This window comes from Ischnura elegans, chromosome 10 (genome assembly GCF_921293095.1).
Source record: "Ischnura elegans chromosome 10, ioIscEleg1.1, whole genome shotgun sequence".
NCBI lineage: Eukaryota > Metazoa > Arthropoda > Insecta > Odonata > Coenagrionidae > Ischnura > Ischnura elegans.
Genome location: NC_060255.1, coordinates 70,913,618 through 70,936,327, shown reverse-complemented (window position 1 = coordinate 70,936,327; position 22,710 = coordinate 70,913,618). Strand labels below are relative to the sequence as shown.

General features: G+C 37.1%; 1 protein-coding gene across 1 annotated transcript in view; it reads right to left on the bottom strand.

Annotated features, from left to right (window-relative positions):
- Positions 1–7,289: 7,289 nt before the first annotated feature.
- LOC124167232 (nuclear cap-binding protein subunit 1) overlaps positions 7,290–22,710 on the bottom strand; it is a 53,954-nt gene continuing 38,533 nt past the window's right edge. The window contains exons 12-17 of the mRNA XM_046545104.1: positions 15,700–15,938; positions 12,113–12,187; positions 11,912–12,015; positions 11,087–11,423; positions 8,974–9,087; positions 7,290–7,800 (exon numbers count right to left, since the gene is read on the bottom strand). Coding sequence (XP_046401060.1) covers positions 7,687–7,800; positions 8,974–9,087; positions 11,087–11,423; positions 11,912–12,015; positions 12,113–12,187; positions 15,700–15,938 — 983 coding nt within the window. The 3' untranslated portion in view covers positions 7,290–7,686. The remainder of the gene's footprint in view (positions 7,801–8,973; positions 9,088–11,086; positions 11,424–11,911; positions 12,016–12,112; positions 12,188–15,699; positions 15,939–22,710) is intronic.

Sequence of the window (22,710 nt, the reverse complement as noted above, 5' to 3'; positions counted from 1 at the left end):
GATTTGTCCGAAGGAAGTGAAATGGTCTACTAATCAAAATATTCTAAACCATGCGCATACATTGTTGTGAAAGGAAATCCATTCTCATCTTGCACAGTTGAGGTTATACATGAATCCAAAACTTCCAAAAAACCTCACCACAAATAACTGATTCCTAATATTTTTTAATGTTTTTCAATAATTAATGATGGAGAAATCAGTACAATATTTAAGTAAGAAAAACTACATGGCACATGAGCTTAGAGACACTGCCCATTTTAGGGTATGGTTTCAAAGGCTGAACTGTCATTTCAAATCAATTCTTGCTCTCAGAGAAAATGGCTATGTAGTTACTCAAGAAATAATATTTTTATTTGTCCAGTGATTTGTTTGTTGCAAATATAGAACACGTCAAGGTGTGAAAGGTACGAAAAATGTGACATATGAAGAAACTTGTCCACAGAATAAAATTAATATTTCAAAAGAAACTCATGAAGCTTGCTTTTAGTATTATATTAGGTGGACATCTGGCAACTTCTATTCAATGCGAAAAAATCTTTGTCACCTTAAACATGAGCTAATATGGTTGCTATGAACTATTTCAATAGTTGCTGCAACTATCAGGCATTCTATTTAAAAAGATCATTAGGTTTCTGTTTTTTGTGATCATGGGCTTAATAAATATTCATTCAATATATGCTGCCGTGGGTTGCATGCAGGATATACATAATTTCCAGGGGCCAGGGGCGGATCCAGGATTTCTTTCTAGGGAGGGCACAAGCAAGGCCGTATCCAGTACATATTTTGTTCTGGTGGGCGGTACAAGGATACCCCATAATACAAAACAAACACAATGATGGAAGGACCGTATTAAATATTTTGCATATTTTTTAAGGGTCTGGGGGGGTATGTGCTCCTGCTCTCTCCCCCCCCTCCCCCTTAGATCTGCCTATGTCTGGCCCTCTTCAGCAGCTTCAAAATGTGTTTTGTTGAGCAAATCTATTTTTAAGGGGAAGGGTAGAAGACCATGAGGTAAACCCGTGTCTATATGTACGTATGAAAGAATACTGATATTGCATGTGCATACTTAATATAGACATGTACATCCTTGGGCCAATGTTTGGTGTTTTTTGATGTATCAGCAATGATTGACAGAAAGCTAATTAATTCCAGCCTCATTGAAATGAAGGGAAGGTCTTGTTATGATAAAATGCAAGCATTTGATATCACGTTAGTAATGCAGAGAGACTTGGCATAGGGATGTATTTAAGGGTGGACCAATGATGCAGGTGTATTCTGTAGGCTGGTGAGGGTGTATGAATCTTTAATTACACCCTTTGACTAAATTATTCAATGTTTATTCTAACAGGGTAATTTACAGACATTTAATGATTTATCATGTGTGTTTGCTGGTGTAGTTCAAAGTGTGATTATAGTACTCGATCAAAGAGGCATGTTCCTCAAAACAAAGAAAAATTTGTAAGCATATCCAAATGTTGGACCTATTTTGATCTCATATTAAGGTGGTTGTTATTAAAAGTTAATGCTTGATATTGTAAGTATGCTAGCAGAACAATAATCGATACAGGTTCCATGGATTTATTTTTTGATATCACAAAGGCATAATATAAATTAACTTCATACAGGGCCTGGGGTTGGTATTGATGAGAATTCAAATTAATATAATAGAAAAACATTAAAAAAGTTATTAAGGGTACAATACCATTGTACTGTGAATTTATAGCATGTATTTCTGGTGGTGAGAAACATTGCTTTGCAGGGTATGACCAGAGTGAGTCAATTTACATGTACATTCAAACTTTCTGTCCAATAAATACAATACAATTTTTCTGCGGATAGAAGTCATTTACTTGACATTAAGGTGGGTTCCCTATGGTCGGAGGATGTTGGCTTTAATTTTTATTCTTTTCACCTAATGGATCAAGAAGTAACCGTTGGATAAAATGTATGATGAGGTTACTGAATTTAAATTTACCAAATAAAATATCACAGAAATATTCCTGCAAAGGCTTACCTGGTGAATAGCTGATACCAGCATCTTCTGATCTGAAGCTACTGGCAGAATTTCTTGTGATCATCAACGGATATCTAACAACACAGTGAGGGAAAACATGATCATATGAAATGTGTTAAAGAGAGATGTAACTTGGTTACTTTTATGACTGAGAATACATTTTTTTCAAAGTTTTCTATCCACATTGGTGGTGTAATTGCATGTATTATTTGAAACAAAATTCAAACTGGAATTTTGTTGAAAGACATATGCCTTTGATTAGGGAAGGTTCTGTTTTTAGTAAATTGTCCCAGGCTTGATATGCACCTACAATGAAATTCTAGCATAATGGTAAAATGGTTAATTTACGTAGGTTCTGTCATTGCTGCACATTCTATATTCATTCAAATTTTTTGCACCAATGGGTCTACCAAAATTAACTGAGGTACTCTTATGCCATGCTGGGAGGTGTGGGCCACAATAATATTGACGTCTAAAAAAAGAGTATGCCATTGTACACATGAAACTGTTGGGAAGAGGACACTTCTCATGATGACCCATTTTTATTGTCAAAGTATCTTGCACAACCTCAATGGAAGGAGTTGTATGCTTCTGAACCTCTTTAATTTGGTTAATCATCATTTGAGGTAGGGTGAAGGATGTTACAAGTTCCAGAAAAATCTGCAAATTTGATACAGATTAAAATGGAGACGGAAAATATTACAGCTTAGGACCTAAAATTTGGAATCCCAAAATTGGTAAAATCTGAAAGTTTTGAAGTTGAATTTTCAGTCTCTCCATGCATTTTTTTCACCATGAAGCACCACCATTGCTTCCAGTTTTTGAACTAATTGACACTATTTTCTTTAGGTGTGATGATGATACTATTTAGGTAATACTTTACGTGTAATGAATAACCTGGTATAAAGACTACTGGAAAATTAGTCCCACAATTAGTAATAAAATCTTTTTTTGAAATGCAATGATAGGTAACAAAAATAAATGAAAGATTAAGAAACCTGGTCTCAAATATCTGGTCAGAGATCCTCCATTTACATGCATGAGAGAAAGAAATCAAAAATTACTGAGTACAGCTCATACCAGTTAATTGAGCAGTTATAATTAAAAAAATATCCAGGATGTCTCTTGCTCACTCATTTTTTACGTAGAATTTAGAAGTAGAAACTAGAGATGGGTCGAATAGCAGATTTCTCGAATTCGAATATTAAATCATTGCTCGAATATTCGAATACCTCGAATACTAAATGATGAATGCTGGAATGTTTGACTCGGTTGCCTATGCAGCAGGCAACACAAGATTTTGGGGAGTAATTTTGATTTCCTTTAAATGATTCGAACAGGAATTTAGCTGATTAATGAATATTTTAATTTTATGGAAACAATTTGGCATATAATTAATTCAACTAACATCGCTTTACCCCCACTCCTGCTGCCAAGTGCTAGCTGACAATCTGAGGCATTTTGCAAAATACAAGCTCTTTTCCACCGGATTTTCTTGAATTATTTTCAGTCCATCTTCGGGAGTTCTCAGGATATAAGAAGATGAATTGGAATTGCTATCAGGGAGAAACCAAATATTCTGAGAAAATATCCCTTTGTCTGGGACTGTAACAATAAAGATTTATAGCACCACTCATAAATTGTAACTTGATATTTGTTTTCGGAAAAAAATACCGCATCAACTTCCGAGAAGCTCTGCTGCTCATATCGAGTTTCGCCAGAATGCTAAGTCTCCGTCGTATTTTGACATTTATTTCTTTGCGTAAAATGCTTAAATAAACTCAGAAATACGTCGTGTTTGGTCTTATTCTTTTTGAAATTACGCACACATTACTAATATTTCAATTCAATAAAGGTGTGATCAATTGACGAAAGTCATTCTTAGACACCTTTTGTGCTAATAGATGACTCATACAGCGGTTGACCTCCACAGAAATGGGGAACTTCGAAGCTGTTAGGGAAAAAAAAGGTCAGTGGGGGAGAAAAGGAAGGGCCCGAAACACGTTTCTATTGTTCTCCTGTAACTTGGTATTTTTTCGAAGCTAGAGTCTTCGTAATATGATCCCTGCGCGAGCTGTGATCTTTTTTTTATTTCGAAGAAGAGGAAAGCCTCAGAGGGGGGGCTAGTGCTGAATGGAGAGGGATACCGGATCTTGGGAAATGCGCTAATGTAAGGGTATCCTATGGTACTCACACAGCAGTTGACATCCAGAAATGGGGAACTTCGAAGCAGGTAGCCAGAAAAAGGTCAGTGGGTGAGAAAAGGGGGGAGGGCGTGAAACACGTTTTTATTGTTCTCGTAACTCGATATTTTTTTCGAAGCAGGGGTCTTCGTAATGCGATCCCTGCGCGAGCTGGGACCTTTTGTTTGATTTCGGAGAAGAGGAAAGCATCAGAGTGGGTGAGGCGAGTGCTGAATGGAGGGGGATAGCGGATCGTGGGAAATGCCCTAAGGTTGCTATCCCACGGCACTGAGGTTCTCCTGGTGGGGGGAATCGGGGATTTTCGGATTTTTTCACCCGACCATTTTCGGTTCCCCTCGACGAACTCTTTTCACCGCTAAAATCCACGAATTTGATGTAATTCGTCAACTTGAGTAAAACGGCGCTGCGAGCACTAAATGACTACAGTTCTCTACATTTTTCCGAGTCAACTACCAACGACGTGTGTGCGACAGTGTATGACGCGAAATTCGAGGTATTCGAGGCGGTACTTTTCGCATAACTATTCGAAACCTCGAATATCGAATACTTTCTAGTATTCGAGGTATTCGAGTATTCGCGGATACTATTCGCACATCTCTAGTAGAAACATAAATTAGCAATATTAAATGATTCTGATGAAAATATTGTGTAGACCGCATAAAAACAACGTGGAGCTTAATGGATTTAGGCCCATCACCATCAAGCCTTTTGATGACTGGAGTTAAATGCTAGATAATTCCAACACTCATGGACAAAGTATAGAACATTTATGGCAAAGAATTATGGAATTGCTACCTAATAAAGAAAAATTTGGGGTATGAGAGAACATGGAGTTTTGACCACTCATGAAAGCATAAAGGTAGGTTGAACAACGGCAAAGAATGTGAGGGCAATAAACACGGGTATTATAACTAAGAGCTACAAAATAAAGGAAAAGGCCACTTGCAATGAATCTGATAGTCTGTTCCCCTTGATTGGATCCACAGATCACGCATAACAAATGTGTGCCAAGAGGTAGCATAATTCCCAGGATGAAATAGAAAATTTTTCTTTTTACCTTCCTGCAAATAATAGTATGAGAACTTTAGTATCATCTCAAACGCCACATAATTTTAAATAAAATTACCTATTATTCTCTGAATTTCTGCTAACTGCTACAGTTACTGGTGAAAAAAACATCGAATTTCTGTACCCTTTCATCTAAATCTTTCATCTTGAAATCATCTAAATCACACACACTGCTTGTTTCCCTAGCTATTCAGAATTCATTTTCGATGACGAAGCAAAAGCAATCTAAGGTGGTGATGTAGTCAATTGGTCCCTTTAAAAAAATATGCATACCCGGTGATAGAGTTCATAAAATGATAAGGGTTCAATTACTAATATTTTATGATAATTATTCTCTCATCAGTGATACATCTTCATATGACTTGAATCAGTACCTAATCATTATCCACCCTATCTTGCCCTAAATGGGTCATTATTTGAGATTCAAAAAGATTCAAGAGACTACCCTCTAGCCCCTCATGAATCATGTTGAGTATGATGTAAGTATGCGGCAGCAGATAGATCCTTGTGCCATCCTTTTCTTCTGGAGCCTATCAGCAGCCAGACACCCAAAACCTCGGGGTATGTCAGTGTAATAAATTACATGGAAATATATTTAAAATATTGTTCAACCAATACTTCTTGGAAGCATAGAATGGATCATTAGGCTTGCTTACATGACAATTATTTAACTGTAATCATTTAGGGTATTCTCAGTCTCCTTGCCCTTAGCCTACAGCCTTATCGCAGTGGAAAGGTTAACACATTAAAATGATCCTTTAACCCTTTTAGTGTGGCGTGCCGATATAGCGTTTGTTTAATTTGAGGACATTGAAATAAAAAAACTTATATATCAGTAAACGTATAAAAATGTCGTGATTATTGCCCAATTTAATATCATTAATTAAAAAAAACGGCTTAAAGATATCTAAAAAATTACCTTAATAATGTTTATTTTTCCTAGTTGCTACATTTTATTAAAATTCCCTCAGCATTTTTTGACTGTACCCCGGGAAGAAGGATAGCACTAAAAGGGTTAAGCAGCTATTGTGGAAGTCATTTGCAATTACTCCTAGAATATGCACCTATGCTGCATTAATTACAGGGTAGGAGCCACACAAAAGGTTGCTTACATGAAGGTGTCATGTAAAATACACAGTTGGAATGCATATGGGAAACCCTACCAACTATCTCTTCTCCAAAAACATTGTGTGCATTCAAATGAGCTTCAAAAACTAAGTGAAAAGGACACCGCCATTAAGTTTGGGACTTCCAAGGCAGCTAGGTTGGCAAGGCTGTCATCATGCAAAATCAGTGAGGAGACTTGTAAAAACTCTTCTTGGGATACCTCGTAGGTAAGATTATATGAGAGCGCCGATGTTTCAGTAGCGGTGGAATTGGTAGCAAGTCAGCACCCGAAACGTCGGCGCTCTCATATAACCTTACCCGCATGGTATCCCGAGAAGAGTTTTTACATGTTGTTCGCCGGGAAAGTGTAAAATCTTACATAGTGAGGAGACTTGTTTGTTTAAAAATTAAAATGCCTGATTCAGGGTATCAGAGCCAGGAATAAAAACAGCTAAGAGTTATCATGATGTTTTGAATTCATGATATTCGGTGAATTTTGAAAGTTTTAAGCTTAAATTCAGTAAAATTTTAGAACTCAATGTGAATTGAAAAGGGATGCCCAAATTCAAAGACGAAACAGGCTAGGACAATTCTCATTATGCTCTTTGTAAACCTATCTTAACAGGTAGAATACTTTAACAATAATTTTCAGTCACTCAATGTAAATGTACCCGATTATGCCAATTTGTGGGGAAACATGTTGTACAAATATTAAAATTCAGTGGAAAAGTAAGAGTATATTATTATGAATATCTCAGTAACTAAGATTACTCATAAACTTCAACACTGTTCCTTCCCTATTTCCCTTCAAACTCCTGGAGGCATCATTAGTATTTCAAATATAAAATATGGAACACATTAGGATATTAACCAACATGAGATATTAGCTACATACCTTCTTTTTAAAAACAGAATTTTAATTTACTGATGGCATTTACACAAAGAATACAGATCACATTGGTCTTCATCAATGAACATCAGAATTTAACCCATAATCCAGGTACAAATGCTGAACAACTCAAACAAATGCAAACAAAAATTAAATAAAATCATTAATGGCCATTCACTTGGGCATTCATTCTGCATATGAAAAAGTATAAATCTTCAAGATTCACGAACAACACTCGTCATTCGATTAGCAAAACTTTTACAAAGATAATCCTCATGGCTATTTTCTTGTCACACTTTTTAAAAGACACCACTTCAGAGTGACTGCAGTCCATAAAAAGAAAAGAGTGAAACTCTTCCAACTTTAAATACACCTTAGCATGCACAATGAAAAGCCTTTTCTCTTTATGCCCTCAAAGATACAAACTGGTGGAATACTTCAAGTATATGAGGGTCCAAATCATGTGTGAAAAGGAGCGTTTCTAACGTTGAACTGTATTTCTGCACTTGCTCATGATGCTGAAAAATAATTGAGAATTGTACATATTAGGGAAAGAAGAGTAAATAAAACTTTTAAGTGTTTTAGCAAAATTTACAATTCAAATCCCTTTTCATGTTGAAATTCCATGAAATGATACTTTCTGAGAAAATGATGACAAACAGCAATAAAAACATTACACGACACATTTTAATAATTTGATGGCATGACTACGGCTCCTTGATTTTTGCAAAAGGGAATTTTTGCAATTGCATTATTTTTCAGGTACTATAAGATGTTGTATGGTCTGAAACCCTTAATAAATCTCTGACAAATAAGCAAATATTGCACCAATGCTAAATATTGCAAAAAATGGCAAGGAGCATCAAATAAGGATTATTTTCATTTGAGAAAATCAAGGAGCTTTACCAATGACTGTTTATACATATAAAATTTTTTACCAAAGGGAGGATTCCCATTCCTTCAATAATCATAAGATAATCTTTCATAATCATTAGAAAATCCTCTATTGAATTTGGCTTTCTTGATGTTACCTTCGTTATAGAATCAAACTAAAGGGATACTTCTTGGAATTTTTGTGTATTTGTTTCCGAGGGGTTACTCATTTAATTGATGTCTTTGGTAACAATTTTTATTTCTATAAAAGGCCATTGGTAGATATGTGACTAACTCTGCATTCCTTTCTATTAGGCTGTAACCTCCCCAAAGCGGGAAATTTTGCAAATTCCAATAGAGTTCGGCATTAGAGAGTATACCACAGTGCAGGAGCATCTTTTGGAATCAAACATACACTCAAAAATATCAAGCACTGCAGAAATATTTTGGTATTTTTGCTCACAACTAACATAAAAAACAGCAACCTCATTAGGCAGCATTCTTGCTAAGAAGGTTGAAGAAAATGCAAGCAAAATAACTCAAGAAAATGCAAGCAAAATAACTCAAGAAAATGCAAGCAAAAGTGTTAACCCAACACAATGCCAGCAATGCCTCCAAACAAATTTGATGATTTACATGGACAACAGCTTCAAAAAGCATTCCGTTTTCAGACGAAGGTAAAAAGATTGAATTTTTGATCCCTTTACTAGAATAGGCAACAAAAATTCCCCACATTCTAAGAAAGCAAAATGGCTTTTTAAATTTTTGTCCCCACATTACCAAAAAATAAGTCTAAGAGATATTTTCTTTATACTTACTGCTAGAAAAACTTGTTGAAGTCGTCCAATGGTCCACCTGTACCAGTACGTATTGAAGTCCCTCCCATCAGTGTCACAACGGACTAGATGTTCCGACAGGATCATAATAAATCTCTGAAAAAATAAAATTTTTTATCAATTTAAGTCACTAATTATAATTTTCTTTAACACACATTATTATACTGGCTTGGTACTAAGTTCAAAGGGTTGAGTGTGCCACAACAAACTACCCCAAAAATTGAATTGCATCTATATTGGGATTGATGCAATGGCATAACTTTTTTTTCATGTCTCTTTTCGCAAATCTTTTTTTTTCATGCTAACTACCATTGTGCCTCTCAATGATAGACAATAATAAAATCAATAGTATTTTGAAGAACACAATTATGTATATGGAATGTAACTACAAAGGTTTAGTACACATCTCTTTTTATGCTGTGAACAGTGCAACCTCGATAAAATGAGACCCCACGGTGCTCAAATAAACACTCGCTTTAGTGAATTGTCGCTTTACCGGAGGTGGAGCAAGTAATAGCCAATACACCCATTGTGAGCACTTATACAGGAACAGCAGTGGTGCGCTGACAGAGAAATTTTTATCTCATAAACGTAAGCATAAATCCAGACGAAAGGCGATGTTTTTTTGCATCACTAAATTTCCTTGCTTTAATAACAACTACACCAACAATTACTAAGCGCTATACTGAAAATTAAGTAAAGCATTGCTTTGTCAATCATTATGTCAATGCACAACCGACAAAGCCATTTTTCTATGCATACTTAATTAGTACATTTAGGTGATCATTCTATTATTTTTGTATTTTCTTTTTTGTATTTTGTATTTTCCACTCTCATATTACTCTATTATTTTTATTTCCTTGCTTAGGCATGTTTTGCATTTTTTGGCCATGGTATCTACCTTCAAATGCTCTCTATTCACACAACTCATGGATGTGCAGGTATGCTGCCGACTGCTTTCTGCTGCTGGAGGAACAAAAGAAGATCGAGCATTCGCAAATGTTAATGCCACAATATTTTCATCAAAATGAACTACTTATTTATTGAACGACAGTTTACTACGTGAATTTGAGCACTCCATGCTAACTTCATTTCTAACATATCGCCAGATATTACAGAGATTAGGGACTCATGGTGAAGGATTTCTGGTGATGGAAACACTTGCTATGGCGAGTGCCAGCACCAAAAGGGCCTCGTACAAAGGAACTTTTCTTACATGCTAATCATAGGGTCAATTGACAGTGCCTCGGCTATCTCTCGTAATGGCGGGGGTTTCGCAATAGCCAGTACTTGCTTTAACGAGGTTCCACTGTATAACATTGGACATAGCTAAAAAATTTTGGTATTATTACTGGATCAATAATATTTAACTCACTGATTCTCATCATTTTAAGATGTACTTGTATCAGTGCTGCTAAAAGATACATCAAAAGTAATATTACCTGATTTTTGTTTCTTTCATAATTTCCTAATACTCCGATGAATGTGTATTTTATTAACAGATTGACCATCACACTAATCATAGTAACTGGCAATGAAGCCCCCCCACCATGCCTATCATAGTGACCAGCTGTGGTGCAATTAATTCCCAGTTGATTTCTGATACCATGGATGACTGGGATAGATTGTTTAGGCAATGATCGTGACCAAAGTGGTCATTATAACTGCAGTATTTAAAAAAAAAGTAAAATAGATTTTAAAATCATTTGCAATTTTACTAAATTTCTTGAACCATAACAATGTAACTGGTTAAAAAACACTGAAGACATAACTGGAAATATGTAATAAAACACAGAAGTCCATGTGTTTACCGTGTTTCTACCTTTTCAATGAAATTTTGTTATTGGTGTGGAGGCTTCTGAGGTGATTATTTCGATAAATGTTTTCCAGGTTAGGATGACTCATTTCAGCAAAAGAAAATTCTGAAACACTCTAGCTCCTGTCATTAGGACTCTCTAGCTCCTGACATTAAAAGCAGGAGCTGGAATGAACTTGAAACTGTCATCCACTAAAATGAATCAACATAGCCTTAACCAAGTAAACATAATTCAATGATTATTATTATTATCATTATTAAAATGACAAAAAGGCTCACTTGGAAGATGATCAAGAAGAGGTTCTTCTGGTCAGCCTGAGCCGCTTCAAGGCGTTCCTCCATTCTTTCCACCATTTCTTCTGACGGCCTTTCCTTATCGTCATTCTGGCCCCCTGTGGCGGCACCCCCTGATGACTTGCCAGACTTTTTCTTAGGCTGACCCCCTCCACCCTCTGCACTGGCATCTTCTGATGCCGATGACGAAGATTCTCCATCACTCTCCTCGTCAACAGCTCTTCTTAATCGTTCCCTCGCCTCAGCCAGCTCTCGTGCTAACCTTCCAACGTGCTTGCTCATTTTTCTAATTGTTAAGTGCAGTATTTCCCACAGGTAATTCCTTTAACAAAAATATTTCTCGGTCAGAATTTTGACAACGATACAACAGGCCACCTTAGTTTAACCCATTCATAAATATTTCCTCGGTGAGTGTAATTAAGTAGGTTGGATTATGATTCCAGAATGCAAATATAATTTCAAAATTAAGTAAAGATGTTAATAATACTGATTAGAAATTCTGCATCACAGAAAAACATGTATTGTTGTACAAATTTTCTTCAAAGTCCTCATAATATTTTCCGGAACAAATCTTCTCAATCTTAAACCTCTTAATGCTTCAGTAAAAAATTATAAAGAAGCATAAATAGCTTTTATTATGCACAGAAACCTCTCTAATAAAATATTGTAGGGAGTTGGATATAAATCACGGAAACATCAGGATGCATTGCATTTAAAAGAATTACTTTACCAATTGCTTAAATTTTGGGACAGAAAAAGACAATTCATCTAAAAGGTTCAATTAATTTACAACTGACAATGGTTACTTACTTTGTAAACTCTCCACACATTTCTTTAGAGAAAATCCAATTTGCAACAGCAGAGCACTCAATAATTTGTGTTTTCAGCATTTTGTCCACAAGGACACACATCATCTAAGGGAGACAGCAACAAGCATAATTGAATATTGAGTTAAAGAAGTGAAAAAAAGTTTAAACAAAAGATAGTAATGAATTCCAATGTATAATTTACCTGCTGATGACTATGCCAGAGTTCAAACATATTCCTAAGGATACAGATCTGAGCTTCTTCAGATTCAGCAAGAACCTGTAGGAATAGACAGGACTTCTCAAAAACTATACATATATTAAGGAAGAATAAGGTAAAAAAATAAAAGGAGAAGAACTAAACGGAGATGGATAAGATATGAGATAAGACAAGCAGCCACAAATATAAAATAACCATTGAAAAATAGAGTGATTTACAAAGTAAAATAGGTAAATTGACCATGGATACACCAATTCATTTCCACTCTCACAGTAAGCTATAGATAAAACAGAATTCAATCATCATTAACATAATTTTCGGAAAGGAAGAGTAGCATGCTGAAAGTAAACTGCTACCGCAGAAGGTCATGTTTCAGTCAAAACAAACCAATGAAAAGAATAGACTGAATAGAAAGTAAGAATAATGCCATGCATTGAAATAATCACTCAATGGTTCTGCAACTGCACTTCTGCCTTTCATAAATTGTATCCTACATGGATTGAATGGTGAGTTTCTCTCCAAGCTACTGATGAATTACTCTAAATTTTCCACAGAGAACAAACCTAAGGTTAATCAAAAGGAATTCCCAAAATATAATTCATAAAAATGAATTGCAACAAAATTCTTGCCAGCAAATTGCTTCAAAGGTAAAAATTATTAAATTACAACGATTTATATTTGAGTCAACATAAGAAAATAGCAAAATAAAGGAATGATTTACGTTGGATTTAAATCTTAGGAAAAAAACTTCAAGCAAGACTACCTATGTAATAATTGATATTTTTTAAGAAAATAGTCACACCTACATCCAGTGGCGGTTTGCCCATAAGGACTCTCGGACGCCGCCCCTCCCAAATATTTGAAAAAGTAAAAATAATAAAAATCTATTAATTTATAATTATACATCTGATTAATCAAAGTGTTTTTTCAGTCCCATACATCGAAAGTGTTGGAAAAACACGAAAAGAAATAGCGCGAGAAGTTCGTATTTGTAGCCGTGGGGCGCTGGCCAGAACGTCCCAATCCATCCCCATGCAGTTATATGGAGAGTGGTAGTGGTGGGGGCCGCTGGTGCTATGACGCGTCTAACGTTGTGTCTTATGGAAGTCTTGGGACGTCGTCCGAAAATGCGCAGAGCGACGTGTGAGTTGACATCGCTGCGCAGGCCGGCGGGCGTATAATCTGGCGTCTACTTGGTGCTGCCACAGAAAAGGGACGTACGGAATCAGAATGATCACTGTACTGGGTGTAGTTATACGATTTTAATTTTTAATTACTGGTAGGTATTGCTACAGAAAATAAATTATCCCATTATGCTTGCGTTTTTTGGGGTTTGAATTCCGGAACACATAAAATCCAACCAGTTAAAGGCCGTATTGATGTAGGAAAACCATTCTCGAGTATTTGCCACAGTTCTATTATGATTACGGATTTCAAGAACCTTGGGGAAACTAATATTATAATGTTTAGGCCTGAACAATGTATTCATATCTTCCCGATGTTTAGAAATGCGGTACCTATTTTTCAGATAAATTTATCAAAAGACCTGCAGTATTAGAAAAAATCAGTTAACATTCCCCACTGATTTATAATTTAAGAAATAGGCGCGTGCGTGATAGGGTGAAGGATTAAACATGATTTAACCCGTAAAACGTGACTTTAAATAGAGTCATTCAATGACTGTCAAGAAGTGCCGCGTACAACGCACCTTTTGTGTGTAGGTTCATCATTTTTCTAGCCGTCCTTGTTTTTTTAGTTCATTTTCACCTAATTCCTCAGCGGCAGAGCGGTAGCTGTCTGACGGAAAATGTCCACTTCGGTCTGATTTAAATGGCTTCGAAGAGTTCATATCAGTGCGGAGATCCTTACAACTCCTATCTGTGGCTCAGAGTCGTCGTCTTTTACGATCTAGAATTTATATTCTATTATATCATGGCAATGATTTCGAAGACATGGTTATTCCAAATGCGACCCGTTGGCGTCTCGTGTGTTTGCCACATATGAATCTTAGACTCAAGGAGATGGTCCGTGACGTCCTTGTTTGTTTGAATGCCTTTGCTGACCTTAAATTCGTCCGTCAGCTGAATCAGCATTAGTGGACCACGACTTCTATCTCCCTTGAGTCGTCCTTATAGTAACGGCAAGACTCTCGGAAGGAACGGAGTGAAATGAGTTCAGACATCATTTTCGAGGAGTTAACTGTGCGTAATTGCCGATTAAGAAGTTTCTTAGCGCTGTGTGTACATTCAAGAAGACAATTTTGAATTGATCAACAGTGCTCGTTTTTTTAGGGAAATATAGGGAAAAATTGTCCCAATTCTGTGTCCAGGCACCTTGTTCTTTTTGGTCGTATTTTTCGTCGGCCTATTTTGTGTCGTCCCTTGTTTATTTATAGACGAGTGCCCTTGCCATGCGTTCAATGGGAAAGAAATTGTGGTCCGGTGCTGATTTCAACGAACTTGTAATTGATCACTTTGCTGGACAAAAGGAAAGAAGGATGGACTTCTGCAATATAACTAAAGGCATGTGAGTATTTCAGATTATGTTAAAAATGTGTGAGAAATGTTTAATTATTGATTTTAAATCATACTGTATTCAAGAAACAACGCGAACACCGCCATCAAAGTGTACATCTGCAATAGCAAAGCGCGCGCATTCTAGTAGTGTTTTTTGCCTAGTGGAAGTCTGTGACACTCCCCTCCCTCCTCAGGTGTTATAAGTGTCATTGCTACCTAAATCATTGCAAGTGTTGTATAGATTTGACAAATAACGCATTATGATTGCAAAGCGAACAACAGAAGTGTATTGCGGGCATATCCGCACGAAGAATGTAGGCGCTAAAACGTATTTTCGTTTGTATTTGCATAATATCGCAGCAAATATATTTTTATTCTTCAAGATCATTGATCAGTATAATCGAGAGTCCGGACTAAGCCGATCCGTATGACCGAGAGTCTTCTGCATTTAGTATTTATTAATCAAGCCTTATTAGGAGAACTAGGTATTTTTGTTGAAAAAAACGGAACATATGGCATCACAAAATTTAATTCCTAGATTGCCGTAAAAACTTAATAAAATACACGAAATATTAAAAAATTATGACCCCCCGGTGGAGTGCGCCCCCCCTAGCATTTGACTCACGAGCCGCCACTGCCTACATCTATGAGATGATGTCAATTATACCTAAGCATAATGGATATTATAAAAAGATGAGAAAAACTGGCTTTCCATGAAATTATTATGTCACCAAAGCATAAATTGCAGAGTAGCATGTTTAAAATTTGAAATGTCTGCTATTTTACTTGTGACACATAATTATAAAAAATATCAGAAAATACTGACAAACAGTTTAAGATGTAAACTGAGATATTAAAATTCACATTTGATACGAGAATTGATGTCTTGCAAAAATAGTAAAACTTATGATGAAATGATAAAGAAAATGGAGGGACTATATCAGTGGCCAATAATGCATATGGCTCCTGCTCAAAATTTATTCACAAAAACGGCTACTAACTCTTAGTTTAGTAATCAAAAAACCACTTGTGATACATTAAAGTACATATTCTTACCTTAAAAATATAATGGAACTTCGATATGGCAGCAAAGGAATGGGAAAAGCTTTTTGAACCTAGATACAGAAGAGTCTGCACAAATACATCTATTTTAAGGGGATTGAACCTGCAATCACCATCTTCCTCACGGTTTGGATTTGGAAGATCCTTCAACATATTCAATATTTCTTCGGGCGTGCATTTTTGACGAATCGATGCTATCATCTGGTTAGCTGCATTTGTTCCAGGTAAAGAGCCTAAACAAGAAAAAAACAATGAAATGAGTGACAATGAATCCAAGCATGATTGGCAAATGAAAATGCAGTGGTGATGGGAGTCACTCTATTGTATGATGCACTCAGCTAATAAACTCTGAGAGGTTTTAAATATTTTTTCTTGGAGCATTTGGAGATTTTTTTTCTAATCGATTGAGTATTTATGTTCCCATTAGGAAATTCTGCATCCAAATTCTTTGTGCTTGAAGTTCCGCCACTCCTACAGTGAGCATTATCAAGAAAATAAGTAATATCAGTTCAAAGTTTCATTCTTAAGTACAGGAATAAATGCCTGTCACCCAATTGTCTTGCTATTTTGAATTTTGGTCTGAAGATGTTGACCCTTCAGCACCCGAAGGAGTCAGGAACCTTTTTCAAACTCCACTCAAGTTGTTAAAGGATTTAAATACTCCAACTTGCCTTTCTTAGCTCATAGAAATACATACATATATGTATATAATGTTTTCCACATATGTATGTTTGTCCTTTACATTACATGTAATTAATAATAACATGCATGTATACAAGTGTATGAGCTATCAAGTGGGTACATTACAGGTGATTTCAGTGATAAAATGAGTGTAAAAAAGAGGTGAGGTAGAAAGGTAAAGTTTATATTGGATTTTTTGGAGCAGAGCCAAATTCAATATGTATGTTACTTGCTGTGCACGGACAGAAAGGAAGTATAATAATAAAGCCCACTCAAGATTTTATAGTCTACAGCAATAATTCTAACTGATTAGGTCATGATCTGATAGTGTATTTATTACCTAGCCTGACCCAAACAGGAAACTTGGTTATTAAACAAAATAATCACAGACAGGCCACGCATGTATCTTAATATTAGTGTAGTCACCCACAAGTTCACTTTAAGTACGAATATTCCACATGGGAAAGATCATTTTTACCTTGAATGGAATTCGATTCAGGTCCTATAAGGTTCAGGACCCTTGATTCGAAGCTGGTATTCCTTGAATAAAGTCAATGGCTCTGGCTTTAGCCTTGGGACTGTGGTGCTATGTGTGCAAACATGCTGCCACTTGGCAATTTATGCCTGGCAGCATATATCACTTTGTTCTCTAAAGCCGAAAAAAAATACACAGAGAAAGAAGATACCTAGGTGGCAGAAGACCTGGCCTTAGTTCACGAGATCAAGGTCCAAATCCAGGTCAATGCAAATGATTTTCCCTACTAGGATATCCTGCACTTTAAGGAAACTGAACTAAAACTTAAAATTTCCATTAACCCTTTTACTATCGGCCAAATTTAGGAGTGATGTGTGTGAAGACTGTAAACGCTGTTTGCAGGAAGTTTCAATATTTTAATTATTTCTTACAATAAATTACATTTATTATACTTGGATTTCTGTCCTATGCTGAAGAATTATGGCGGTTAAATACTATTTTTATTAGGAAAAAATAAAACTGTACTCATTATTATTGCAAATCGATTGAAGGCAGTTTTGCACATGAACAATCAACAACAACAAAGGCAGTTTTGCACATAACAAGGGCTGATATTTCAGTGCGCCCGTAGTATATGAGTTTATGGGGGCCAAATGAACAATTTATACAAAAGTCATCTTACATCCATACTAAAATCGAACTTGATCAAGTCAAATTGCAAGCCATATGAATTCGAGGAACAAGAAACAAAAAATAAATCAACAAATATACTAAAAAATATTATCGTAGAATCCATTTTTACCGATCTTTTAGACCATGTCCAAGGAAAGGCAAAACTCGTCCATTAGCAATACTAAAATATCCTCCCTTGAGCTTAAACTATTTTGCAGAAACTCGAAAAAAGAAAATTCACCTTGAGAAATTAGGTACCGATCTTAAAGGAGAGAGACATATTTGAAAACAATGGCAAAACTGAGGAATGGAAACATACAGTGACCACAAAATTCAGACATGAAAAATTTACATTGTCGATTTAATTCATTTTTAATTAGCTCCTATCTTATTCCGAATGATATCTCCCGTAAAATAGCTGTCACGAAACTTAAACAGTGCAAGCATCACAGAATGAAGAGATAAACTGTCAAGGTATAGGTACAGGTAGACAGTACACAGTACAGTAAATGCATGCTAACCGCTCAATGACTGAGACCAACCAGGTGCGGCCCATTTTATTCCATTGAATGCAACTAGCGGGTAAAAAGATCAAAGATATCAATGTGGTTTCACGATTCGAAATGCACTCTTTTTGCCGCCGAACTATGACCTCTCCCATAAAAACAAAACAAAAAAAAGAGGTACAAGGGCGGAAACGGAAACGAAAAAATAAGCTATTTCGGGAGGGTAAAATCCGTTGCGATGCTGAAAGAGGTCAGAGAGGCAATAAACCTCTGGTACCCGGACCACGACATCATCCCGGCTTCCGCCTACGTCACCGCACTCAAACTACGAGACCAAAGACACGCACGGCGGCCGAAGTTCCGCCGAACACGCGAATCGGACCGCGCATGCGCCTATCAACCAACAGACACGGCGATATGCAAGACGAACAGAGAACGGGCGCGGAGATACGGTGAGGGAATCTGCGGGTTGACCATCCTCCTGGTGGAGTGTTACCCTCAGAATAAATATACACATCAGCGCTTATTGTTGCTGCCGACAACACCGCAACCCCACACGTAGTAATATAAACTATATGCCCCATTTACAATACTGCTTAAGCCTGAATCACACGTTCATTTTTTTTCGTCGCGAAAAGTGATCATTCGAGCGATCGCTTTTCGCGACCGAAAAAGTGATCGCTAGAGTGATAATTTTTCTGAATCACACGGTCCCTCCCGCCGTGGCTTTTCGCATCATTTCCGATATCAAAGCTCGTTTGTCATAGAAAATCACGAAAACATATAGCGTATTTATGTTTACCTATGACGTTCCCAAGATTGTGAAACGTTGCGCAGCAATCGCTCCATACGGGCATGGGTTCTGATTGGATGATATGGTGTTTTAGTGACGGTTTAGGCGACGGAAAAAGGGACCAGACGAGCGATGAAAAAAGTGACGGGAATCCTCATCATTGGAGTGATCGCGAAAAACAATTGCCCACGACGTATATTTCTGAGTGATCGCTGGAGTGATCACTCGAATATGACTAAAAAAATGCGGGATGGCATCCACAGTCGGGCCATAATACGGCAAACTGTGGCTAGCAATAGCCATAGTTGCCACAGGTAAACCACAATTCCACCATAATTGCTGTGTTGACTGGGAAATTTGATCGTGTGATTCAAGTTTAAGCAGTATTGTAAAGCCTGAATCACACGATCAAATTTCCCAGTCAACACAGCAATTATGGTCGAATTGTGGTTTGCCAGTGGCAACTATGGCTACTGCTAGCCGTAGCTTGCCGTACTATGGCCGAGGAAGATCATTTACGAGTGATCACTAGGAAATGACGAATATGATCGTGTGACTCAGGCTTAAAAACTGAGAATGGTAATCATATTCACTGTTCCATAAGCTTCCTTTCCAGTAGCTCCCAAATACTGGCTACTGGAAAGAGGCTGAGAGAGAGGGAAAGCATTATGGCGTAGTCAAACAATGGCTCCCTTAACGAGCGGTGAGGCAACTGCATTATTGAAAGTTTCGCGCGGGAGAACATGGCGCCATTAAATGAGCGGAAACTTGGAAGGAACCCCCTTCAGGTGCTGCGTAATGCTGATTTGATGGGCGAGGGCGGAATTTAACACGCAACAAGGCATCGCCTTCGAAATAAGACACGCGCTCTCTGGCTACCCTCCATTCCGCGATTCTCTCAAGAAAGAAGAGTACGAGCCTCCATTGCGGGGAGGAAATTATTATGCAATTGTAAATACGAGCCACTGCCCGAGTGGAAACTCTTTGGAATCAATTAAGGCGTTGGCAAGTTAAAAAAAATACGACAAAATACGTTATGATTTCAAGCAGATGGATAAGCGGCATAAATATTTTGCCCAAAAAAATGAAGCGTTGATTAGTGTGTCTTGGTGCATAGGTCTTTAAGAATATAAATGCAAAATTTTGCCAGCGTTCCTTTATATTTATACACATTTTTCTGGGATATGAAGGAAAATGAGTACATAAATTTGATACTTATAGGCATAAAAGGATAGCATAATGTTTTTTACAATAATAAAATAAAAAAGAATTAAGTTTTTAAAGCCCTGATGAAGGTTTTTACCGAAACGTTAGCGAAACTTTGCACTTTAATTCTTCAATACCTATACTCCAAGACACTAATCATCGTTAAACATAGAGGTCCAGATAAAGAAAAAAAGGATCTAGCCTGAGAAGGCTCCGGTAAACCAGAGTTATTTGAAATGGTAGGTACGTACTATTTTCGTGTTTGGGTTGGTACCTACTTACCTATTTCTAAAACGTCTTCCATCAATATAATCTGAACAGTCATTCAACGACACAGAATCATCCACTGTAGAGCACTAAATTGTGCACTGATAAGTGATACCAACCCAAACACGAAAATAGTACCAAACCATTTCAAGCTATCCCAGTGGCGTAGTGGGGCCCATAGGGTCCGGACTCCCCTCGAAATATAAAAACACAATTACTTTGCTTCATAAAAGAAAACAAAATGTAGAAGAATCACGAATTTGAAAAAGATCTCTTGGAAAAATTAAGTATTTTCGATTATGAAAAGTGTTAAAATTAGTTTACAACCCTCTACTTAGAAACCTGTTTTAAAAAAATATTTTCCCCCGTACCTCTCTGGTTTTGGATCCTTCCGAACGAAATTCCTGGCTTAGTTGTCTCACCATTACATGGAACCCCGATTTACGGTAGCGTGAGAAATTAAGAGATCGCAAGCGAACCTTAATTCCTGCAACAATTTTCTGCCACTCAAGACGATATTTCATATTACTTCCAAGTACATGTGGTATTTGAAGGAGGCGAAGAATAGCTGAGGTTATTCACGCTATGAAGGAATAGTAGGAAAGAAAGAGAGGAAAGAAACCTGGAGTCAGCATCAGGCTACTATAAACGAAAGGCGTTCAAGGGATTACGGCTTAAAATCCCATCGGACGGACGAAGTGTTGAGCTTGAATGCTGTGGGCAGGGAAAGGGTGGGCATAATTTGAACCCGGTACCACTGGATGGGGAGTAAGTTCTTTAGCCACTTCACCAACCTGAACCAATTCCAAGGCACCTGAGTATTTGTTTGATACAATTCGTATGCCACTTCAGCTATATATGTACCTACAATTAAATGGCCATTGCGAAAAACCATATACCGCAATTCCCATATTTTTTAGGAAAAATACAGCAGCAGGCAGGAACAGAAACGAAGGTATTCAAGGTGATTTAAACCATTCGACCAATGCTCAGATAATCCGTGGGAATTTCATAGCATTCGTATTCGCGAATTGTGTTTTTATTTCATTTTATTTCAACGACTTAATCATGGACTTGTCATATTTACATCGCTTGCAGAGGCACTGTCAGGCCAAAGCCGTTTCCAGAGAATACGATAAACCTGAGAAAAGAACCTTACGGAACAGGTTTCTCCAATACGTCAGCAGAAAGTGAACTACAGGGAAAAAATGATGACTGTGACGAGGATTAAGAAAGCTTACCACGAACCAATTCCAATTATGCCTCAGGCCATGTATTTTGAATAGACTGGAGGAAAGAGACGATTATGTAGACCGCAAACATGCATAAGTAATTATACTTTCACTATACATCTCAAGGTGTTTCAAAAGTATCGGGAAGAGCACGTAGATTAAGGGCCCCTAAGTACGCCACACAAGCCGTCCGTAAGCCGGAATAATAGGAGAAAAAAATCGGTAGCGAGTATCAACATCACTTGTTTACAGGGTTTAGCGATGAACACTGACAATCTGCTACGACATGCTGGGAATCACTACGCGGAATTATATACTTTTTCATAAAATTCCGGATTAGGTTCCAACGGATGACCGTTCCGATATCAGTCCAAAAACTAGCACATGGTAGTGAAACAGCAATGCATACATTAACGTGTTTAAAACATTTGCCATTCAGTGCAGCGTAGAGTCATATGGGTCGTTACCTCAGCCCGAAATCGCATTCCATTAATATAATTCGGTCGATGGAAGGAGAGATAAGTCACAGTAAAAAAATCAATCCCAATCAGCCATTCTCTCATAATTTTAAGATAAAAAAATGAAAAGTTGCCGCCCACTTTTCGTAAGTTGGTGACGTCATTATAGCTTCGGTTTATTCACTCTTTCAGAAAGAACCATTCACTGAGGTAAGGAAAAAAGTGTAAATACCACCGAACCAGAGGCCGAGGAGCAACAGAGAAGTAGTGACGATCTAGTCATCCACTTATTAAGCGAAATGGTTAAGATCCTTTTAAAGAAAAAAATAGCAATCAACTTTCCAGTAATAAAAGTTGCCAGTACCCATACGTCATAGCAAAAATAGTGACGAAAGTCGCCAAATTAACGGGAAAGTTAGCGTGAAACTTAGGAACGCGCATTATCGCAGTAATTTTTTTTCGATTTTTCCAACTAATACCATAGAAAGTAAATACAAATTGGTGAAAGAGCTATAAACCAGCCCACTATACATCTCAAGGTGTTACAAAAGTACCGGTAGGGAAGAGAAGGTGGAATAAGAGGCCTATAAGTACTTCACAATCGCCGTCCGTAAGTCGGAATAATAGGAGAAAAAAAATCGGTTGCGATATATCAATAGGGTGGTTTCCTACTATTTTTTTATTGCCTAAATCGAAAGATTATTACTCCTGGAGT